We start from the raw sequence: 20,397 nt of genomic DNA, 5'->3' as shown, positions 1-20,397 counted from the left end.
ATTGTAATGAGATTCAGGAGAGTGCTAAAGTTGGTAGAACTGATAGTTCAAGGAAAAACGTCCTGGCACGTGGGAAGATGGACATTGTGTGATGTCATCTTAAAATGGCCAAGATGTGTCACTAATGTCGAATCAGCTGTTGAGGATATTGATATTTATATTAAACCTCTACATTGTATTCATATTTGTTTGAATGAAAAGAATATTTCTTAGTTACTTAGGTGGTAGCAAATTGTAAAAATTAGAAAAATGCAAGTTGCTGGGTGCAGAAGAATGAAAATTGAGGTTTTATAAAAATTTAATTTATAGAACATTCAGCGAAGAAAAGAAATTCTTAGCATAGTCTTTATCTTATGTATTGTTGTGTGGCGTTATAACCTGAGTCACAATATGCAGTACTTTATCATACTCCATTAGTGTTGCACCTTGAGCAATGCCTGGGGCATTATCCTACACCAAATCTCGTGTGCTCCCACGTATGTAACAACTCCAATATCATGGGGGATAATGCTACATAAAATGTCCCCCACCACTTGACAACTCAACTTGCAATACTGCTGTATATATGTTGAAATTTGAATTCTAAAATACCATACAGATTCATCAATCATTACTGGTATTATTCATATGTTGTATCAGTGTCTGCTAGCCTAACCTATGTGATTTTGTATTTTTCATGCCTTCCTGCTTCCCTGCTGCATGAGCCCATTGATACCTGTCTTTGGAATTTATATTTAGCGGATCTTTTTCACTTCATTATTGGCACACTACTGCTCGTGATCATTTGAGTGAGAAAGGACAGAGTTGGATCATGTATATAGAAGATAGAAAAGTGTCACGCATGTGGTTTTAATTGAAACCAAATTGGAAGAAGCAAGCATCTTCTAGACTTGATAATAAATAGGTTTTCCTTGTTTGTTTGTTTTTTTGTAATGCAAATTTGATGATCTTAAAGGCAGTTAATTGGTTATACTGAAACCTAATGAAGAATGGCTGCCCTTCTAAATTATTTTGTGGAGCACTATGTGGATTTTTTGTTTTTAATCTATTACAGGGACGAGAGACCACCCCCTCTCTCTGGCCCAGGTACTGTAGCTACTACAGTGGCAACAAAGCGTTGGATACCTCCAAGTAGCGTGAAACGAGATGCTCTTACCCATGATGATAAAACTGATGCTATTTTTCGAAAAGTCCGAGGGTAAAACCTTTTCTTCCATTTTTTAAGTTGCTGTTTATATAAGGGTTATGGATGTTGTAATAAACTCAACCTGTCAGTGACCTGTATCTTAGTGAAAGGTTAAAATATTAAATTTGGTAGGAACTATGAGGTCCATTGGAGGGGAATCAAGGGCAGAAATACAAAAGTTGTAATACATTTTATATAGTATATTGTATGCTTAGGTACAGAGATGCATGATATACATTAATTTAAGTTTGTTTTCGAACATTTTTGCTTTCAGACACAATACTTTTTGAAATCTTGGTGATTTAAAATTTTGTTTTAAAAGTATTTTGTTATGCACTTATATTTCCAGACATGTTTGTAGTTTTCCCAAGAAGAAAAAACAGTAGGGATTGACAAATAGATTTTTGAAAGTGGAGTGATGAGTATACATTTTATATTTGACTGTTGTTCAAAATTGGGAGAACCACATTTAGGTATTTGTGGAATCACTGGCAGAGAAATAGTGAATACTATATGTGTAAAGTATATTACTTTGTAAAAAAAAACTTTATCATCAAAACATTAAAAAATATCACCCCGTATTAAAAGTGAAAACCATTCAAGTCAGTGCCTTACAAAAATGATCCTTGAAAGTGTGGACTTGCGGAAAAAAAGTAAAAACTACAGAAAAATGTTTGTTGCCAAAATATCTGGATTATTGGGTCATCCATGTTTAATTTGGATCCAGGTTTAATAGTAGAATTAGTGGAATTAATCAGGGAACCAGTCTGACTTCACACCAGTACAGGAGACGCTTTAAATTGTATGTATTTTTTCATGCAGTTTGTCTGCGTGATAAAACTGTTGATTGTAGGAGTTTTACAACATGGCATCCAACAATAGATGCATGTTGAAGATGAATGGGAAAAAATTAAACCTCTAGAAAAGTTAATAATCAGTATAGCAGAATAAAAAGGAATATTCAGATACTTGTGAATAAAAGCATGAAGGGACACAATTACAGTTATTGGACATCACATGTCAATTTGATTATGTCTTGTGGTGAGAATTAAGTCAAGTTGAGAGATAACAGCAAGCCGTTGAGCTGCATAGGGTTTGTCACTGAAGTTTGTGGAACTGTACTAGTGGTAAATAAGATCTGCATGTACTTTACAAACTTTTAAGTTGAACATAATGTTTACTGTTGCTGCATATTTCGAATACTGAATTTTTAAATACGTTTTACAGTAGCAGTTTATGATACTTTGTTACGCCTTACTGAAAACTGGTCAAACTTGCAGAATAAAATCAACTGCCTTACCGAGACTGTCTCGTAAGGGTTGGCAGGTCAGAGTAATAAAAACTGCATGCAGTTACTTACATGTCATATATCTCGGAATTAGTTTCAGTAGATAATAACTTGTTTTGATAAACAAATCACAAAACATCCCTTTTGTGTTTATATATTATGATTTATACTAATAATAGAATGTGATAACATTTGGTGATTAGCAGTAAAAATCTGACTACTGGACTGCACAAACCAGTATTGGACTAACTACTCCTCCCATCTGTTACAAAAACAAATATACACTGTTACTGATATCAAAATCAGGAGTTGTCATATCACATTTTCTTTTTTATTTTAGGAGATTAAAACGTGGTTGGTATTTGTTATTCAGATCTAAAGTTGTCTTCTAACATGGTTGTGGACTGCAATAAGTTAAGTGAAGCTAGGCAAATGATTGTTTTTATTAAGTTCATGTGAATTGTGATTATTGATATCATATGCATGGTTTTGTTGCTTGGCCGAGGCTTTTTCATTTGTTTTTTGAACATGGAATGAAGTGGATTTGTTTTGGGCGTAAAATATTTCTACAGTTCAAAAGTGACACTGTTTCCCCAGAGGGGTTGGTGGTTTGGATGACTCTTTAATATTGGATTCTGGCAAATCATTTAAGTTGATGTAGTTTACGGTCGAATTGTTCTAATTATCTGAGACTTTTCCTCCCTCAATTACCATTTTAATCAGGGATATTCTGGTATTAGAGAACTTGATAAAATGAATACCTGCTAGCCAGTATTAGTTTCTGTAAATATTGGTTTCATTCAGTGTAACTTATTTATCATCCAATAAAGTTTTTGCTTGTTAGAAAGAGAGAGTGAAGCAGTGGGATAGAGAAAGGAGGGAGAGATGTGGTGGGATAGATAGAGGGGGGAAAGAGAGGTTGTGGGATAGAGAAAGAGGGGATAGAGAGAACATTAAAGTCTTATTTGCATTGAATGAAGTTCAGATATTACTATAAAATATTTCTTAAAAGTGACAAATAATTTAATCCAATTTTCTTAATGCTTGTGACATAAATTACACAACTTTTTTTTAATTATATGAGAGTAACAGTATTCATATACCTTTTATGTAAAGATAACTTTCGTTCACTTTGTTACAGATTTCTCAATAAACTTACACCAGAGAAGTTTGATAAGCTAAGTTTAGCATTACTCAATGTGGGAATAGATTCCAAAGTCATCCTTAAGGGGATCATTTTGTTGGTAAGTAATTCTTCTCCATTTTTTCATTTAAATTTCATTACCCTGCTGCTTCCATTCATGTTTACATTTCTTTATTCATAATTTCATTATGACTGAGACAAACTATGTTCGATTATTTATTATTTTTTAAAAAGAAATTTGAAACTTTATTTCCAGCTTAAATAATTAATAAACAGATTTCGGTTTGTTCTAAAGGCCTATGCTTTTTTTAATTTAAGAGTCTTCTTTACTTTCCATAATGATACAAATGTATTTGATTGTGTGGCAGTCATTCTTCTGAATAAGCCTTCTTTTCATCTTTTAAGGGAGGTTTTCTACAAATTGCAACATGGTGTTCTTTTTTTCAGATCTTCGACAAAGCCTTAGATGAACCCAAATACAGTTCTTTGTATGCTAAGTTATGTCACCAACTATGTGAAGACGCACCCAATTTCGAACCCCCCTCATCTAATATTACAGTAAGTTAATTCATGGAGTGGATTTGTTTCATTTTTTAAATTTTGTTGTTGTTTTTGCTGGTTTTTGTGGTACTTTTAACACATTATTGTCAACATTGTATAGAGGAAATGGGAGCTACATGTATTTTGCAGCACATGCAGAGGAAGGTAACCTGAACTCTTGTCTCCCATTTCCTCAGCGTGATATAAACATTAATTTGTTAACGGTGCCATTAAAACTAAGCCAAAGTGATCATTGGAGTTACTGCTTGTTATACAAGTCAGGAGTTATTAAGAAGTTGGTACATGCACAAAATTGTGGTATCTTTTGGGGAACTTGACTCCTTAGATGTGGTAGGCATCACAGTATGCTGTCATTGCAATTTGGAGACTTGTTTAATTTACTAACCCTCTTAATTTGAGGAAGAAAGAAAAAATAGAAAGTTGAGATGACATATGCATACATGCCAACCATTATGCTTTTGGCGTAATCGATACGCTTTTTCCACTAAATCATGCCTTACACGAAATGTATTCGGATTATGCATTTTCGGTAAATCCCCCTCCCCAAAAAATTAATAAATTGTTTTCTCATTTTTATTAACATTCCATTAATTCCACACACCTTATTCTAGAAAAGATGGCTTCATTGTAACTACAACATAAGAGTATGCTTGTCCGTAGACTTACATGCATTTACCTAACAGTATTATGTTCTATTTATAGCAGTTGCCCTATTTCCAAGAAGTAGGCTGGTTCTAGTTTCAAACCTTTGACCTTGGTTTCTATTTATAGCAGCTGTATGGCTTAGTTAGGAGAGAACAGACTGGTTTTCTAATGTATGATCTTTGCTCGCATATTCTTTCTTCAAATTGATAACTAGTCTGTAGGTATTTGGTGCTAAAAGTCAAGTCGGATTTATTCTAGTCGATGCGTGTGTTAGAGCCAAAATGTTTTTCAAATAATTTCACATGGATTAGAAAAGATGAAAAATCAATTCAAATATGAATACATGAACTACATATTACAGCATTCCATTCTAGGTCAGCTTCGTGCCCCTTGCAGGGTGTGTGGAAAGGATTTTAATACTGGTCATGGTGGTAAATCAAAGAAACCTTGAATTAGCTTGTTTTACTACCTCCAGTACTAAGGTAACTTCTTTTTTTACAGCAGAACTAAATTGTGGACACAAATTTTATAAATGCAGAGGTGTTATATACCTAGCAGTAGAAGATTACATTGGTCTTTTGTTCAAACGGATGTTTCCTGGTTCCAAAGTTGCGGAAATTATTTATGTGCAAGAACAAAATCATCTAATATTATTAGGTGTATAGCAGAAGATACTTCACTTAAAATTGCAGAAACCATGAAAATTGGGCCGTTTAGTATTGCAACAGACAGGAATAGTGATTATGATGACAAAAAGTTGTACCCAGTCTGTGTAAGAGACTTTGACAACGAAAATGGCAATGTCAGAGTGCTCTTTTTTCATTACCAGAATTAACAGTAGATTCCACTAGAGAATTTGTTTTTATTTGCTTGATAATGCTTTGAATAAATATAAGTTGGCAGTAGTGTGGGGGGTTTTCAGCTGATGCTGCATCAGTGATGACTGGAATTCATAAGGGAGTTGCATACCTTATTTTGAAAAATGTCTCCATTGATCATATCAGGTTGTCTCTGTCATATGATGTACCATTCTGTAGGAAAGGCTGCTGATAAATTAGGAGAACTCCTGAATTATCAAGCTGGCACACTACCTGACAATGTACTTCATGGGGACAGAGTTGATTTTTTCATCTTATTTGCCAGCTTAAAGACGTAATAACTGGACGATATCAATTTCCTCATCTTTGTCAGGTTATGAATGGAAATATTGGTTCTTTACCATTCTAATGCTGACTGTGAGAGATTGTTCAGCATTGTTAACAAAAGTAAAACTGAATTTAGATCCAGGCTCTGTGATAACCCAGGACTTAGTGCTCTACTGGTGTGCAAGACATTTATAGCCTCAGTTGGTACAAAGTGTTTTGAAATGCAAATGAGAGTCTGTTGCTTTTTAACACATTAACCCTTAGCAACGTCTTAACCGGGCAGGAGGTAGTAGCCTACTGCCGAGCTCTGTAGCGTCATGGTCATGCATGATGCACTAAAGTATGTGGTATTATAGAAAGGTAGACAGATGTAGCTCTACAATGATACCAAATAATCTGGAATATCGAGTTGCACTACAAAATACAGATTAAAAAAAACTCATTTTTTGGACCCGATTTTTTTACCCAAAATTCGTCTGTGGTCGGAATCCGATTTTGTGTCCGGATTTTAGACTTTTTAGTCTCAGATCTAAGGCAAACCGGTATGAACTGCAAACAGACAGATGAGCCTTTGCAAAAAGTAGGATAAGATGGACATTTGGAATAAAGTGTGGTCTCCATACAAAAATAATGGCACTGTTTAGCAAAAAAAAAAAGGATAAAAATCCAACTTTTACCCTTCTGCTCATGCGCAAGTCAAATAGCCAATGAGAAACGATGTTTCTAACACAACTAGGCAGTATGTTATTGAAAGATGACCGGGGCTTTGCAGTTTTTGAGTCTATTCAGAAATAGCTTTCAAAATGTGTTTTTTACTTGATTTTCAGGCGAAAATGACAAAAAGCTCCAGGGGTTAATGTGTTAAAGCTCAAAGTGTTTTATATGAAAACTTGAAGCAGTAATTGTTGTTAAAAGTCAAGAGGGATAAATAAATCATTTTTTACATATGCTTATTGAATTTTTATCATGTTATTATGTGGATTACTCTTTTTCTGCTCGGATTACTCTCTTTGTTCACTTGGATCACACTTTTTCCTCGCCAGGGGTTGGCATGTATGCGTATGCACCTTAAATTGTCTAAAATTGTATGCAGTCAGATACATGTACATGTTTCTGATGTAATACAAGCAACCTACCATTATATATATACCATGTCATGAGAGTGAATGTCAAAACCAATGTGCATTTTATCAATACTCCCGATATACTTGAAGTTCAAGCTCATTTGTTTCTAAATATTGATGAGTCATCTTTATCAGTCTTTATTCATGTGGGAAGGTGAAGGTCATTGATATTAATTGATGTCATTGGCTGCATTTATTTACCTTTTATACATTAGTTGTTTTGTAAATTATTGCATTTTAACAAAATTGAAAAAGACTCATTTCAGTGTCTTAAACAGAACAAGAAGTAACACTTCCAGTCAAAGCATTGGGGGTGGGGGCTGAGTGGCCAAGTGGTCTAAAGTGCTCTCCGTTACGGATCACTGCTGTCTTACCTCTGTCTGTGTTGGTTCGAGTCTTGGATTCGGCCAATGTGGGTATGTGGGAAAGCTTGCCAGTAGTTTCTTGAGGGTCGGTAGTTTTTTTTCTGGGTATTTCTCGGCTTCTTCCTCCACCAATAATACTGGCTGCCATGTATAGCCTATCATGTGCTGCAAAATGGCGTTAAACCCTACAACAACAATCAGAGCATTAGGTCAGTTGCATCTACTGATGCAGTCATGCATAACAGGTGTGTCAGACACCTGTTGCAATCAGCACACTATATGCAAAGCAGTAACTGAACAATGTAAAATGTAATTTTGCTAATCCTGGGCATGTACTGGGGAGGGTCTTCAAGGACATGCAACCACACAAGAAATGAAATGGGTGCAAATTTTGCATCATATATTCAATGCTGAAATTTATTTCTTGATAAAATCTGTCTTAAAGTCTCACAAAATTCATTATTATCCTTTTTTCTTTAAATGAACAGATTTTTGTGGGTAGTACTGAATGATTGTTTTGACAAGCTGTATCAGGGACTGTTTTGGAAGATGTATTGGCAGCATGCTTATTGACATGAAGCTATAGTTGAACCAGTGTAGGCTTGGAAAGACTATTTAATGCCTTTTTTGTTTACTTGTGTTAGTGGAAAGTGAGACATTGCATGCACTTTGCTTATGCTTAGCTGGTGGAAATTGTTCTAAATTTTTTCATTTTTAAGGCATTTCACAAATTATTGGTTATATCATGCAGAGGAAATGGATGGAAGCTAAGTGCCTTTGCCAAGGAAACTGAGGCATCCAACACAAGCTTGATTTTTTTTTAAATGAGAGATAAACAAAGAGAAATAGACAGACTTTGAGACTGGCACATGACCAGAGTGCTTTTATGGAGAGAAAAATTAGACTAAGACAGTTGTTAAAAAAAATGGAATAATCTGTCAACTACCTGTAATTTTTATTTTGCTTCTTACAGACGTTCCGGAGACTTCTACTAAATAAGTGCCAAGATGAATTTGAAAATCGGTCAAAAGCAACAGAAGGTAATTGTGTTTCTGAGATATGCTCTTTATTTATAAATTTCTACTTACGGCAACAGAAAAAAAATGGGCAAGAAATTGCATGCTTTTCTGTATTTAGTGCAAGGATACATTCTGCATGTCTCATAATCTGTTTGTTATTTGCATTTCATGTTCAGGCAGTCTGGAGTTATGCAGTATATTTAATATCAGTCAATTTAGCAGCAGATCTTTATTGACAGATTTGCATACACATCACAATAATAATATACCAGGATGTTCAGCAAACTTGTAAGGGAGGGGCATGTTTGCATCAGACTTTAGTTTAAACCAGTACGTAAGTTTGAAGTTTAAACATTAAATTTTAGGAAGCACATTTCAACCCATAAAATCTACTTGAATCAGTAACATTAAATGATTACAATACCTTGTTGGACATAATTTTGAGGTAGTGCTATTGTTAAGTTTAGATCTGATTAAAAAGCATGGTAATATGGGCTTGACTATTCCATTGATAATACTGACATGTTGGTTGTTGTGTTGTACTTGTATTTCCTTGAAGCATCTTAATGGCATATACTGTTGATCAAAATTAAGGATTGGTTGACATTACAGTGATGTCTTGACTAGCCTGTACATTTTCCAGTCAGTCTGTCCCCAGCAATTGGAGTTAGAGGACATGGATATTTTTAGCTCATATATACATGTCACATCTTAGACATATGTCTGCTCAGATGTTTTAATAATAAATTTCACTACCACTCACGCCTATAATGTGACATTGGTAAGACTTGGCATCTCTAGGGTTTAATGATGCGTTAACATTACTATAATAAAGATTTTCTTTTTTATGGCAGTAATGCAGTCCATTGTGTAACACATAATAAACCCCTTTTTGTCCCCTTTTTTTTTATCCAAAGTTGGAAAGGACACTAGTATTATGCCTGTTGGTTTGTTGCCCTTCAGCATTTCACCATATGGTATATATCGATATTTCATCTGCAAAACCAAAAATTTTTGCTCCCAAATCTACCTCCGACATGAATCCGAGAAAAAAATTAATGGAGAGTAATTCTTTGACAACCACTATAAATGTCCTGCTTAAAGCCTGTGTAGAACTGTACTCTGGGCAGTTACAATAGATTATGATACAGGCAGTTGAGAGGTAAGTGGTCAAAAATAAGTAATCACCATTTGACAGATTATTTAATTGACCAGGAATAGCTATGGTGAACCAGTAAAAGATTTTTTAAAGGAGAGCCAAGCCCCAAACTCTGGCCGAGTTATACCAAAGACTTATAAAAATGATACTAACAGCTGCCTTGCTAGGTGCTCAGCATTAAGAGGTTTTAGGACTGGTTGGCCTGGTGTCAGGATACTGTGACTGGATGGGACATAATGTTACATGTCTGCGGCATGATGCCCCAGTGCTAGACATCACTATAAACTGCAGCACTAGAGACATCTAGGAATATGACTGAAAAATAGTTAAAAGCTACGTTAAAAATTAAAATCACACGCACACACAAAGCGAGCCCATTAGACTAATTTGCATATGTAAAGTGGAAGAACCTGATTGGTTTGAAGTAATATGTAAATCAAAGATGTGCGTGTTGAAGAAGTTATAACACATCATTGCCTGATTTTTTTGTTTAAGCTATTTTTATTAAATGTTACTGGCAAGTTTGTGAAAAGCAGCAATGTTTCTCTGAACTCCCTAATTGTAAGGAGCTAGGTGAAACATTTTTGTATGCACATGCTGCAGTCACCATATTCACATCACTCTGTAATGTGCAACATCTTGGCATCGCAGAACCACCTAGCATATTTGACACCCCCTTTACATCATGAATTTAAGAGCTTTTAACAAAAAGAAGCAGGCAGGAATAGAGGTGGATATTTTAGTTTTAAGTAAATAATGAACTATGACCATTCCTCCCCCCCCCCCCATTGCTTTTTTCTTCTATTGCCTCATGATTTTGAGAAGGGGTGGGTGGTAGCTTTTATAAGATCCTGACATCTCTGCAGTTTTAGTCTCCAACCTCCTTTCCCAACTTTGTGTGGGAATGTGGCAGATATGCACACAATACTATGAAAATTGCAATAGAAGTACATTTGGACAAACACATCCATACCATGAGTTAGGTCAGTTTGACCAATTTTCATATCAGTAACTTGCATTTTCACCTTTTTCTTTTTAATATAAAACTCATATCTTAGTTTCACCTACACATTAAGAATGGTACAAAATGTTGCAAAAACTTGGTCACTTTGATCTATATTTCATGCTTGAGTAAGTTCTATTAATTTATTCATTGGCTGCTATTTTTACCTACACTTGTTAAGATTGGTAGGTGGATACATCTTGACAAAAATCAATCCTATAAAAAACTAGGTCAGTGTAAATCATTTTTCTTTCAAAATAGTGCCAGTTTTAAATCAATCACATTATAGATGTAAATTAAGTGATTTTAATTTTCATATCATTAGATTTTTTTAAATTTTTTTTTGTAAAATGGATTTGGGTTGTGATTTTTGCCCTTTCTTTACATGTACTGCAATGCATCAGCAGTAATGATTTTGGTTTAGTGTTTTTTATGGCACAGAAACACTTTGAAGGTTATATTTTGCCAAGGTAGGGAGAATAAAATTCATACCCAAGGACCCACTTGTAACCAATCTAAAACAATTCAGATGTGGGAATACTTCTTTCTGGTTACAAGTCCAATGCTTACCAGTGATTTGCTGTGGATCTTCTCATCAGCAGTGAGTATTGAACACAGCATACTAGTGATGCATTGACTGCAGCATACTGGCTGTCACAATAAGAGAGCAGTTGACCTACATTTAATTTAGTATAAACATTGAATACAATCTTTGTGTTAAACCTTTCACAGTCCATCCATTATAAGCATCTAATTTTGCAGACTTTTAATGCTATGTCAGCACAGTACTGGCATTGGTTGCTTTACTTGCACTTTCATTGCCCCATATAGAATTGGAAAACAGTACACAGTTGTTTGTCCAGATTGTATGAGCAAATAATTTTTAAGTAAGATTTGGGATATTCAGTTTCTAAAGGCTTTCAGTGTGGTATGGGAATCTGAAAAGACAAAAAGATGCAAAGGGAGGGGGCGTTGTAGTTCAGATTTGAATTTGGTAGTTATTTCATTGGTAAAGTGGGAGGCTTTAAGCAGTAACCGGCTTCAGATGGTGCATTGGGGTGTTGTGGTGTTGGAATGACAGCTCCAGCCTTGTCTCTTTCAAATTGTCTTTACACAGGAATGTATATTGGGAACTGTGCATATGTCACACAAAGATTTGAATCAAATGCAGAAAATTATTTTGGTTGATTTATATTACATTCATTATATTAACTACATTGAGTGCTATAAAAGCCTATTACAAAAGGTGGAAAATCCTATTTTTCTTATTTAAATTAAAGAAAAATGAACCTCACGGAATATCAGGTCCATGAAAGATCAGACCTGACCTCTTTAGATATCATGGGTCCATTGGCCACATGTGGCTATATCCTAGATTTAACCGTGTCTAGTGACCTACATTTTCAGTTACCATTTCTTAAACCCTTAATTATTTTGGACCCTATTTCACCTATGCTTGTGAAAATTGGTATGTGGATGCATCTCATGGAGAATAATTCAGCCAAAATTGGTGATTGTGACCTAATTTTCAGTCTTGAGTGACTGGTGTTTTCTTTCATTCAGTCTATTAACCAGTGACTAGCTTGTATGTGCCCCTGTTTTGGGTGTGGGAATTTGTGTTCATGAGGAAACACCATATTGACTCATTAGGTTCTTACACCATTCCTAGAATAACTTAATTTGTAAGTTTACATTGTACAAAGAAATGTTTTGGAAAAAATTGCTTCAGAATCATTTTTTGGCAAGGTTTGAAATCCTTACATGTCTTTATACCAAGTCCTGCACTTAAGTGATAGCAGATTAGAACTTTGATCTCTATATTTTTCCAGCATATGACCGAGAAGATGGCAATTTTACAGAGGAAGAGTTGGAGCAGTACCATCAGATCAAGAGAAAGATGCTGGGCAACATCAAATTCATTTGTAAGCAGCTCCTAACTCAGTCATTGACATTTTTCTTAGAGCTTCTTTTCCAAGGGGGTATCATGTTTTGTCACAGTACATAAAACTCCTCAGGGCTTTTGTGATGGGGGTGGGTGGGATGGGATGGAGCTGTTGATTTGTTGCTTATTTAACATAAGATTAAAAATTGGTCATCATTTAGCTGCAAAAATCTTGCATTATTTTAATGACATTATTATGTCACATCATAGTGTGATAAGCAGTTGTTATATTCATATTTTTCAAAGAAAAGAAGAGGTGTTCTATAATTCTGTTATGATGAGCATTGGTGCATATAATGTCAAACAACTTCTCGTGCACAGTTAAAGATACAAGGGAACACCATAATAGTATACATCATTAATACACAAATTTGGTTGTAGCTTTTTTGCATAATGGCTCCAGTTTTTTTTATACTTCACCTCACTATAAGGCCATTAGAGCTTATGGTATGGTTTAGTGTCTTGTGGACATCAATAATTCATTGCCTGGAGTCCATTTTCTGAATTGATTTCAGTTAAACTTACAATGTTGGTTTATAGCATCATTATCTTGGAAGACATTGGTATTGGTCAAAATCAATGCATATTAATGATGATAATAATTAATCTTACATCTGATTGGCTGACTTCGTTGCAGATCTGGATTCAAAATTTCAGATCTGATTTTGAGCAAACTTGAATATATGCTTATATCATTAAGAGCTTGGATGAGTTCGTTTAATAAACAAAATCTATGCATGCTAATAAGGTGATCTTGTGCGTCATTGACTGATCTTGTTACCACAATGGAGGCTGTATTTTTTTATTGGACTAGGAATGTATGCTTGTGTTACATGTTTAGGCTCTCATAATCAATAACGAGAAAAAAGTGAAGACAACAAGCTTTGTAAAATTTAACATAATTTATTTCCCTATAAAAACAAGGTAACAATGAGGAAAAGAACTTAAGGATTTAAGAATTATTCAAGAAATGTCCAAGTAATAAAATGTTTTAATGAATTTGAGTTCGAGTCCAGACGAAAATCCAAAATGAAAGGCGATGATGTATACTATTAAACTCCAGTGGGTCACAACAGAAAAAACACCTTTTAAGTGTTTAAAAGCTCATCTGAAATTATTTCTCAAAACATTACTATTAATTCTGGCTATTGTGCAGAAGAGATGCCCAGATAAGGGTCAACCCTCTGGTAAAACCAGAATTTTGAATGAATTGCAACATGATTTGAGAACAACGTAGAAGCTATTTGCCTGCTGGGTTCCCACACTAACTGGAAAATATCAGGATAAATGATAATTTTTTCCCGACCGTGAAAAGTACTTGAATTTTGACGAATCTCATCAAAAGCCCGGGAATTTCACTCCACAGCTTGACACCTGAAACGATTAGGTAATTGAGTCGTAACTGAACTGATCATGAGGTACATTTATTGAGTCCTAACCAGAATGCTTACCATAAATTAGTTCTAATATCAGTACCCCAACTCCTACCTCATAACCACAACAAATCAAGTTTAGGCTATGACATCGTAGCTGGCCATAAATATATTTGTTGAGACATTCCAAATGCACAGTGGATTATTCGTCTTGTAGACTTTTTGTTTCACAGACAGTTTGATATCCGTATCTTTTTTTTATAATGGAAGGTATGAAAACCAGTCTAGCATCACAAGACGAGAACAAGGTGGCATTAAAACATAGCTGCTTAGCGGATAGGCTAGCAAACTTAAAAGTTTTTAAATCGTGTTATACCTGCATAAAATCGATATGAAAATTATTTATTTTCTCAGAAATTGAGAGTATTAAAATCATTATGTCTTTAATCTGCTGAAAGGCGATAAAACTAATGCCTTGATGAAATTTGAGCTGGTACTAGCGATTTCAGTTGGTAGTCGTACTAGCACAGAGAATCTCACAACTGTTATTTTCAAATATTTTAGAAAGAATATTAAATGAAAGTCATATACTGGTTGTAATACAAATATAAAAACGAAAGAGCACAAAATTCTCAACATTTATTCCGGGACCTACTTCCGGAGTTTTATTGTATCACGTGACTACCATAGTTGACATGTGCTCTTTCACACAGGAAGCATACATAGCAGGGAACCAGACTATTCTGCTTGATGAATCAGACTGGCCAAGTTCTTGTAGTTGTTCTTGAAATAAATACGTTGAAAATTATGTTTTTTCAGCTTTTTACAAAAGGTATGTCTTTCATTTAAGAGAATTAAAATTTTGTCTACGACATTAAAAAGGAGTTTGCTGTCGATATCATGTGACTATTGGACTTCTGATGTCGTTGTTTGAGAGTTGTGATGTCATGTGATTATTAACGCAAATAGCAAGTACCGGGTCAGGTTTCATCTGTGCTGAGTTTCATCTAGGCTGTCAGTGGATTAAAGACATAACGCATATAATACTTGCCATTTTTGAGAAAATAAATAATATTTCTATTGATTTCATGCAGATATAAGTTGATATAACATAATTTAAATTTGCTGGGCGTGCTGGTTATCTATCTTACGGTGGCGGCAAATTCCAATTTTTAAAAAAATATGTAATTGCTCTGAACCCACACTCCATCCTAAATGTGAAAAATGGCTCTGGAATATTCGGAGGAAACGCGGCTTAGAAAAATGTTGAATCTCTTAGCTGAACATTAGAGCGAAACTATTACACAGTGACATGTAGCTTGAGCATTGGTTTCAGATTTTAAAAAGAATACATGAGAAATATGATATTGTCGTCCCCTTTATTATATATTAAGAAATGATAAGAGCCCATGTATCAGTACAGGTTTTGGGACTGGTTTATTGAACTACAAGAAGACAAGTTATTTTACTGGAAAATTCAGGCCTTGTTTATACAACAATATATAATTTTGAAGGTCTTTTGTCAAAATTTAAATCAATCCTTTTGTAAATGTTTTTCAAAGATGGAATTTTTATTGGCACACATAAATTCAGGGTTAAACTTTTTTCGTTACAAGATAAGATTCTAATACTTTGCATTTATTGGTTTTTTTTCATACTGTGATAGGAATAATTTACTTTGTATAACATGCATATATATTGTTTTAGAATTCTTTACAATTAAATGTTTGAAAGGAAACAAAATAATTGATGCTCATTATATTGTTTTCATGTAGCAACATAGTGCAGGTCAGCAAAGTAAAGTTAGGATTTGTATTCCGTACATTGAAATGGCTTTAAATACCAATTTATAGGAATATAGTCATATTTGTTTTGTGTGACTTATTTTGTGGTTTTGTACATGATCATCTTTTCTGACATGTGTTCGAGAGTCTTGAAAGAGAAACATCTTCAGATTTTGAAAATGCATGTTTTATAATCCAAAATTTCTTTAATTCCATTCAGTAATGGTCATAGTTAACCTTGAAAAAATTAATTTCTTCCTGGAAAAGACCTGGCAATTTTTTATTTAGAAAAGCATGGGAACCATGTGCATGTCTAAAGTCATGTTCTCCCAGTACAGCCTCGATTTCACTCTTTGAATCCCACTCTAAGAAAGACATTTTTTCATAAAAAAGTTGTTTAATTAAAATCGTCAAGTAAGGTCAGCTTTAGATACAGAGTCCTAATATTAGGTTTTCGAAAAACTGAAATAAATTTCTAGAAAATACCAAATCCAGTAAATAAAATTACATTACAATAGCATGTAATGGAATTTAAAAATTTAAAACTAACAAACAATTAAATTAAATCCAATATAAATTAAATCAAGTATACGTAACAGCTTGTATGATTAAGATCTTGGAGGAGTTCAGTAATGAAGGAGATCTATGCCTACAAATAATGTGATCTTGCATCTGATTGATCAAGCTAGTTACCCGTCCATAAACCAAATGTCTGATATGATTTTGATTAAATTTGTGATTGGTTGTATAACATCGTGGATTAAATAATCAAGATCCACGTTCATTAGTGAGATTGTCTTCCATCCAGATAGAGTTTGCTTTTTTATAAAAGAAAAATGTCAGATTATGATAAAACTTAATGTATGCTTGTCTCATCAAGATCTCAGAATGAGCAAGATCAAAGCATATTAGTGACTTGATCTTGCATCTGATTGACTTCTTGTTACCAGATAAGATGCCAGATTTCTGATCAGAATTTGAGCAAACTCTGAACATATGATTATATCATCAAGATCTTATACAAATTTAGTAATGAATTAGATGCTGGCATATTATGAAATTTTTTGAATGATTGAAGAAAACATGGTGATAATGCTACATTGCATCCGATTTCTAGTTGTCAGGTCTAGACACTAATATGTTAAAATTAAATGTTAATAATTTGTCTTGCTTTCAGGTGAGCTTGGTAAACTTGAGATGCTACATGAGGGGATTCTACACAACTGCATCAAACAGCTTTTGGAGAAGAAAAAGAAGGTCCAGGTCCGTGACATGGCGGAGGATTTGGAATGCCTCTGTCAAATTATGAGCACCGTTGGTCAACGCCTTGACACTTCAAAAGCCAGGGTTGGTACTCTGTTGCACATTGGCTGTTTTAAAAAGTAGTACAGTAGTGACTACTGTTTATTTACAAATTTTCTGTTTTGAAATCAAAATCAAAACTTAATGTAAAAGAGTTCAAGATCTAAATTTTTTTGTGTTGTGTTGTAAAACTTTTCTTCAAAATTTACAAGAAACATACACTAAACTTCTGTACTTCTGTTGATATCAGTATGACTAAAGGCACCTACTTGCAAAAAGTCTTGAAGAAATAACTATATTTTGCAAACTTGGCAATCATAAGTATACATTTTCAATCGGCATGCCTCATTCCTACTTAAGTTTGTGGTTTAAAGTCAGTCTCAAAAACATATCTTGCATGTGAACAGTGTGACTTTTGTTAGCAGTGAGTATATTGGGATGGAGAGGGAAAACACCTAGGGTGGAGGGTTCCAAACATAGACAAAGAAAGTTGACTCTTCTAGGATGGAGTTAAATCTTCTGGGATGTTTATGTTTGTATTGGGGAAGGTGTTTATGACATTGTTAGTGATTTTTGCAAATTCTGATGAGTTTTAATGCCATGAAATTTACCTAAATGACAATTTTTAAGCTTAGAATACTAGTATAACATTGGACTGCTCCAGTTGCCTAGTGGTTAGAGCATCCGTCTTTGCAGAAGGTCATTGGTTCAAACCCCAACTGACTTGTACCAAAGACTTCAGAAAATGGTACTAACAGCTGCCTCACTTTGCGCTCAGTATTAAGAGGTTAGTGTTAGGACCACAATCTACATGTCTGCAGCATGATGCCCCATTGCTAGACATCACTATAAACTGCTGTACTGCAGACATTGTAGTGATATGACTGAAAAACTGTTAAAGCTACTTTAAAAATCCAAATCACACACACACACACACATGCAGGCGAGCACACATTACAACATTGAATTTGCCATGTCTGTTTCTGGCCTTACTGTCTTTGAGCAACTCTTGTAAATTATTTTAAAATTCAGATGTTATTAATCTTTTTTTACAGTAAAATGTGTGCCTATATTACCCAAATGTACTTCTTTTTGTTAGCAATTCTTCCTATGGATATCTTTTTTTACAGTAAAATGTGTACCTACATTACCCAGATGTGCTGTTTTAGCAATTCTTCCTATTGATATCTTTTTTTACAGTAAAATGTGTACCTACATTACCCAAATGTGCTGTTTTAGCAATTCTTCTTATGGATATCTTTTTTTACAGTAAAATGTGTACCTACATTACCCAAATGTACTTTTTTTTGTTAGCAATTCTTCCTATGGATATCTTTTTTTACAGTAAAATGTGTATCTGCATTACCCAAATGTGCTGTTTTAGCAATTCTTCCTATGGATATATTTTTTTACAGTAAAATGTGTACCTACATTACCCAAATGTACTTTTTTTTTGTTAGCAATTCTTCCTATGGATATCTTTTTTTACAGTAAAATGTGTACCTACATTACCCAGATGTGCTGTTTTAGCAATACTTCTTATGGATATCTTTCTGCAATCATCATAGTAAAAGCAACTCTTCATTAAAGAGACCTGTGGATGCTTCTAGGCATAAATTCGAATTGCATTGATTAATGGTTGCCATGCCATTGACGTCATCATTCATGTGAAAGTTTGAACACAAAATGTCAAACTGAAGGTATATGGACTGTGACATGATTTTGAAATGTTTTTCAGGCATGGATGGATCAATACTTTTTACGAATCAGATGGTTTGCATCTCATCACGACCTGCTCCCCAGAATTAAATTCATGCTGCAGGATGTTATGGAACTGAGGGAAAATGGGGTAAGATTTAATTTCCAGTGTAAATATTTTTTGTCTTGCCTTTTAGTAACTATGGTGTTGGCATGATATGATTTTATGTTCACCTGTCATAATATAGAGATTGTACATGGGTTTTTTTTCTGGTAAAAACTGGTGCCAGGTCCAGAAGGAATTGCTGAAGACCATATACGAAGAGCAAGGCTTGCAACACACCAGGGGGGAATTTAGGGAACTTTTATAATTGAAAGACGTGTATAGTGACTATTCCTGTGTAAAAATCGTTTTTAAAAACTGAAGTTTTAGATGCCGTTTTCAGTTCCCCCTAATACGGGTGCTAATCCATTACATTGGTTTTGTTCGATTTTTGGTGGCGCATGCTCTCAATCAGCTGATGTATTATTGTTGGTGTTAATCTCAGACTAGAGCAAGCTGTGAAGATCTTTGGAGAAATAACTTTCCTATCAAATTATTCTGCATACCAGCTGTCATCTACGAGGAATAAAGTTTATGACCAATTTTGACTGATGCTCAAATGAGGATGCACAGCAGTTACTGATGCACAGATATGACAAGTTGAAATCCACATTGCATATAGCCTTAATTTAGAGAACAAACACTGGATAAAAGAGCATTTCTTGTTTCAATTTACACAGATATTATCATTTGTGCGTGTCTTAAAGACAGGACAATTGCATGTTTTCAGTGGTGGTGAGGGATATTTAGTTGTTTTTTTGTTTGTCCCAGGAAAAGGATAAATATATTAATACATACAGGCATTAAGACGTATGAAATTGGATGTTGCTTGATGAATATGGTCATATTCATATCCCTGATCCAACAAATGCTGTGGCACATTTTTATGTAAGAATATAACTGAAAATTACTGTAAAATTATTGTGGTATGGTTTGCAACAAGAGATTTCTTGAAGATTTTGTATTGCATGTCAGATTTTTAACACTTGTAATTTATGTCTGTATGTGCAAGTTTACAGAGATTCTCTGTTCTGAATCACCTCAACAGGTTTTAGATTTAATATTGTTTGTCAGTCTACCTATCTTTAAACGTGCAAATCAGGGTACATTGACTACTAGGAGTCACTATGTTGGTACAACTGCATTGTAAACATTGGAATTTAACAGAAACTGAGTGTTTGGTGAGGGGAGCCTAGAAAAAACATTGGTAACTTTGGAAATTTAGTCAAGTACAAGGCAGTTTCATTCTGGCTCCAGTTTCACTAAATGTCTCTAAATCTCTTCCTCACGTTGTGATTATTATTATCTTTTTTATTGCTTGGTTAGCAGCAAATCCTCCAGCATACATCAGGAAATAAAATACATAACAAAATTTTGAATTTTCCATACGAAATATTAATTATTTTTGATGATTTCTTGAAATTAGAGGAATTCCTTGACATTTTCCAGATTAAATTATTTTCATAAGTTTATTTTAAAACTAAAAAGTTATTTTGCATCATTCTCACTCTACCTGTCAAAAATATTAATCTTGTCTGATGTTTCAAGTGTCAAAA

At 34.3% G+C, this 20,397-nt stretch overlaps 1 protein-coding gene across 1 annotated transcript in view; it reads left to right on the top strand.

Annotated features, from left to right (window-relative positions):
* The window catches only part of LOC149792526 (eukaryotic translation initiation factor 4 gamma 2-like), a 53,891-nt gene that overhangs the window by 1,956 nt on the left and 31,538 nt on the right, over nt 1-20,397 (top strand). Inside the window, exons 3-9 of the mRNA XM_089969584.1 lie at nt 1,055-1,198; nt 3,616-3,718; nt 4,066-4,176; nt 8,432-8,498; nt 12,469-12,561; nt 16,916-17,085; nt 18,779-18,889. Coding sequence (XP_089825710.1) covers nt 1,055-1,198; nt 3,616-3,718; nt 4,066-4,176; nt 8,432-8,498; nt 12,469-12,561; nt 16,916-17,085; nt 18,779-18,889 — 799 coding nt within the window. The remainder of the gene's footprint in view (nt 1-1,054; nt 1,199-3,615; nt 3,719-4,065; nt 4,177-8,431; nt 8,499-12,468; nt 12,562-16,915; nt 17,086-18,778; nt 18,890-20,397) is intronic.

Source organism: Sinohyriopsis cumingii, chromosome 9, assembly GCF_028554795.1.
Source record: "Sinohyriopsis cumingii isolate HCF-2022 chromosome 9, ASM2855479v2, whole genome shotgun sequence".
Classification (NCBI taxonomy): Eukaryota; Metazoa; Mollusca; class Bivalvia; order Unionida; family Unionidae; genus Sinohyriopsis; species Sinohyriopsis cumingii.
Note: the sequence above shows the minus strand (reverse complement) of the source record. Positions and strands in the feature narration are given on the sequence as shown.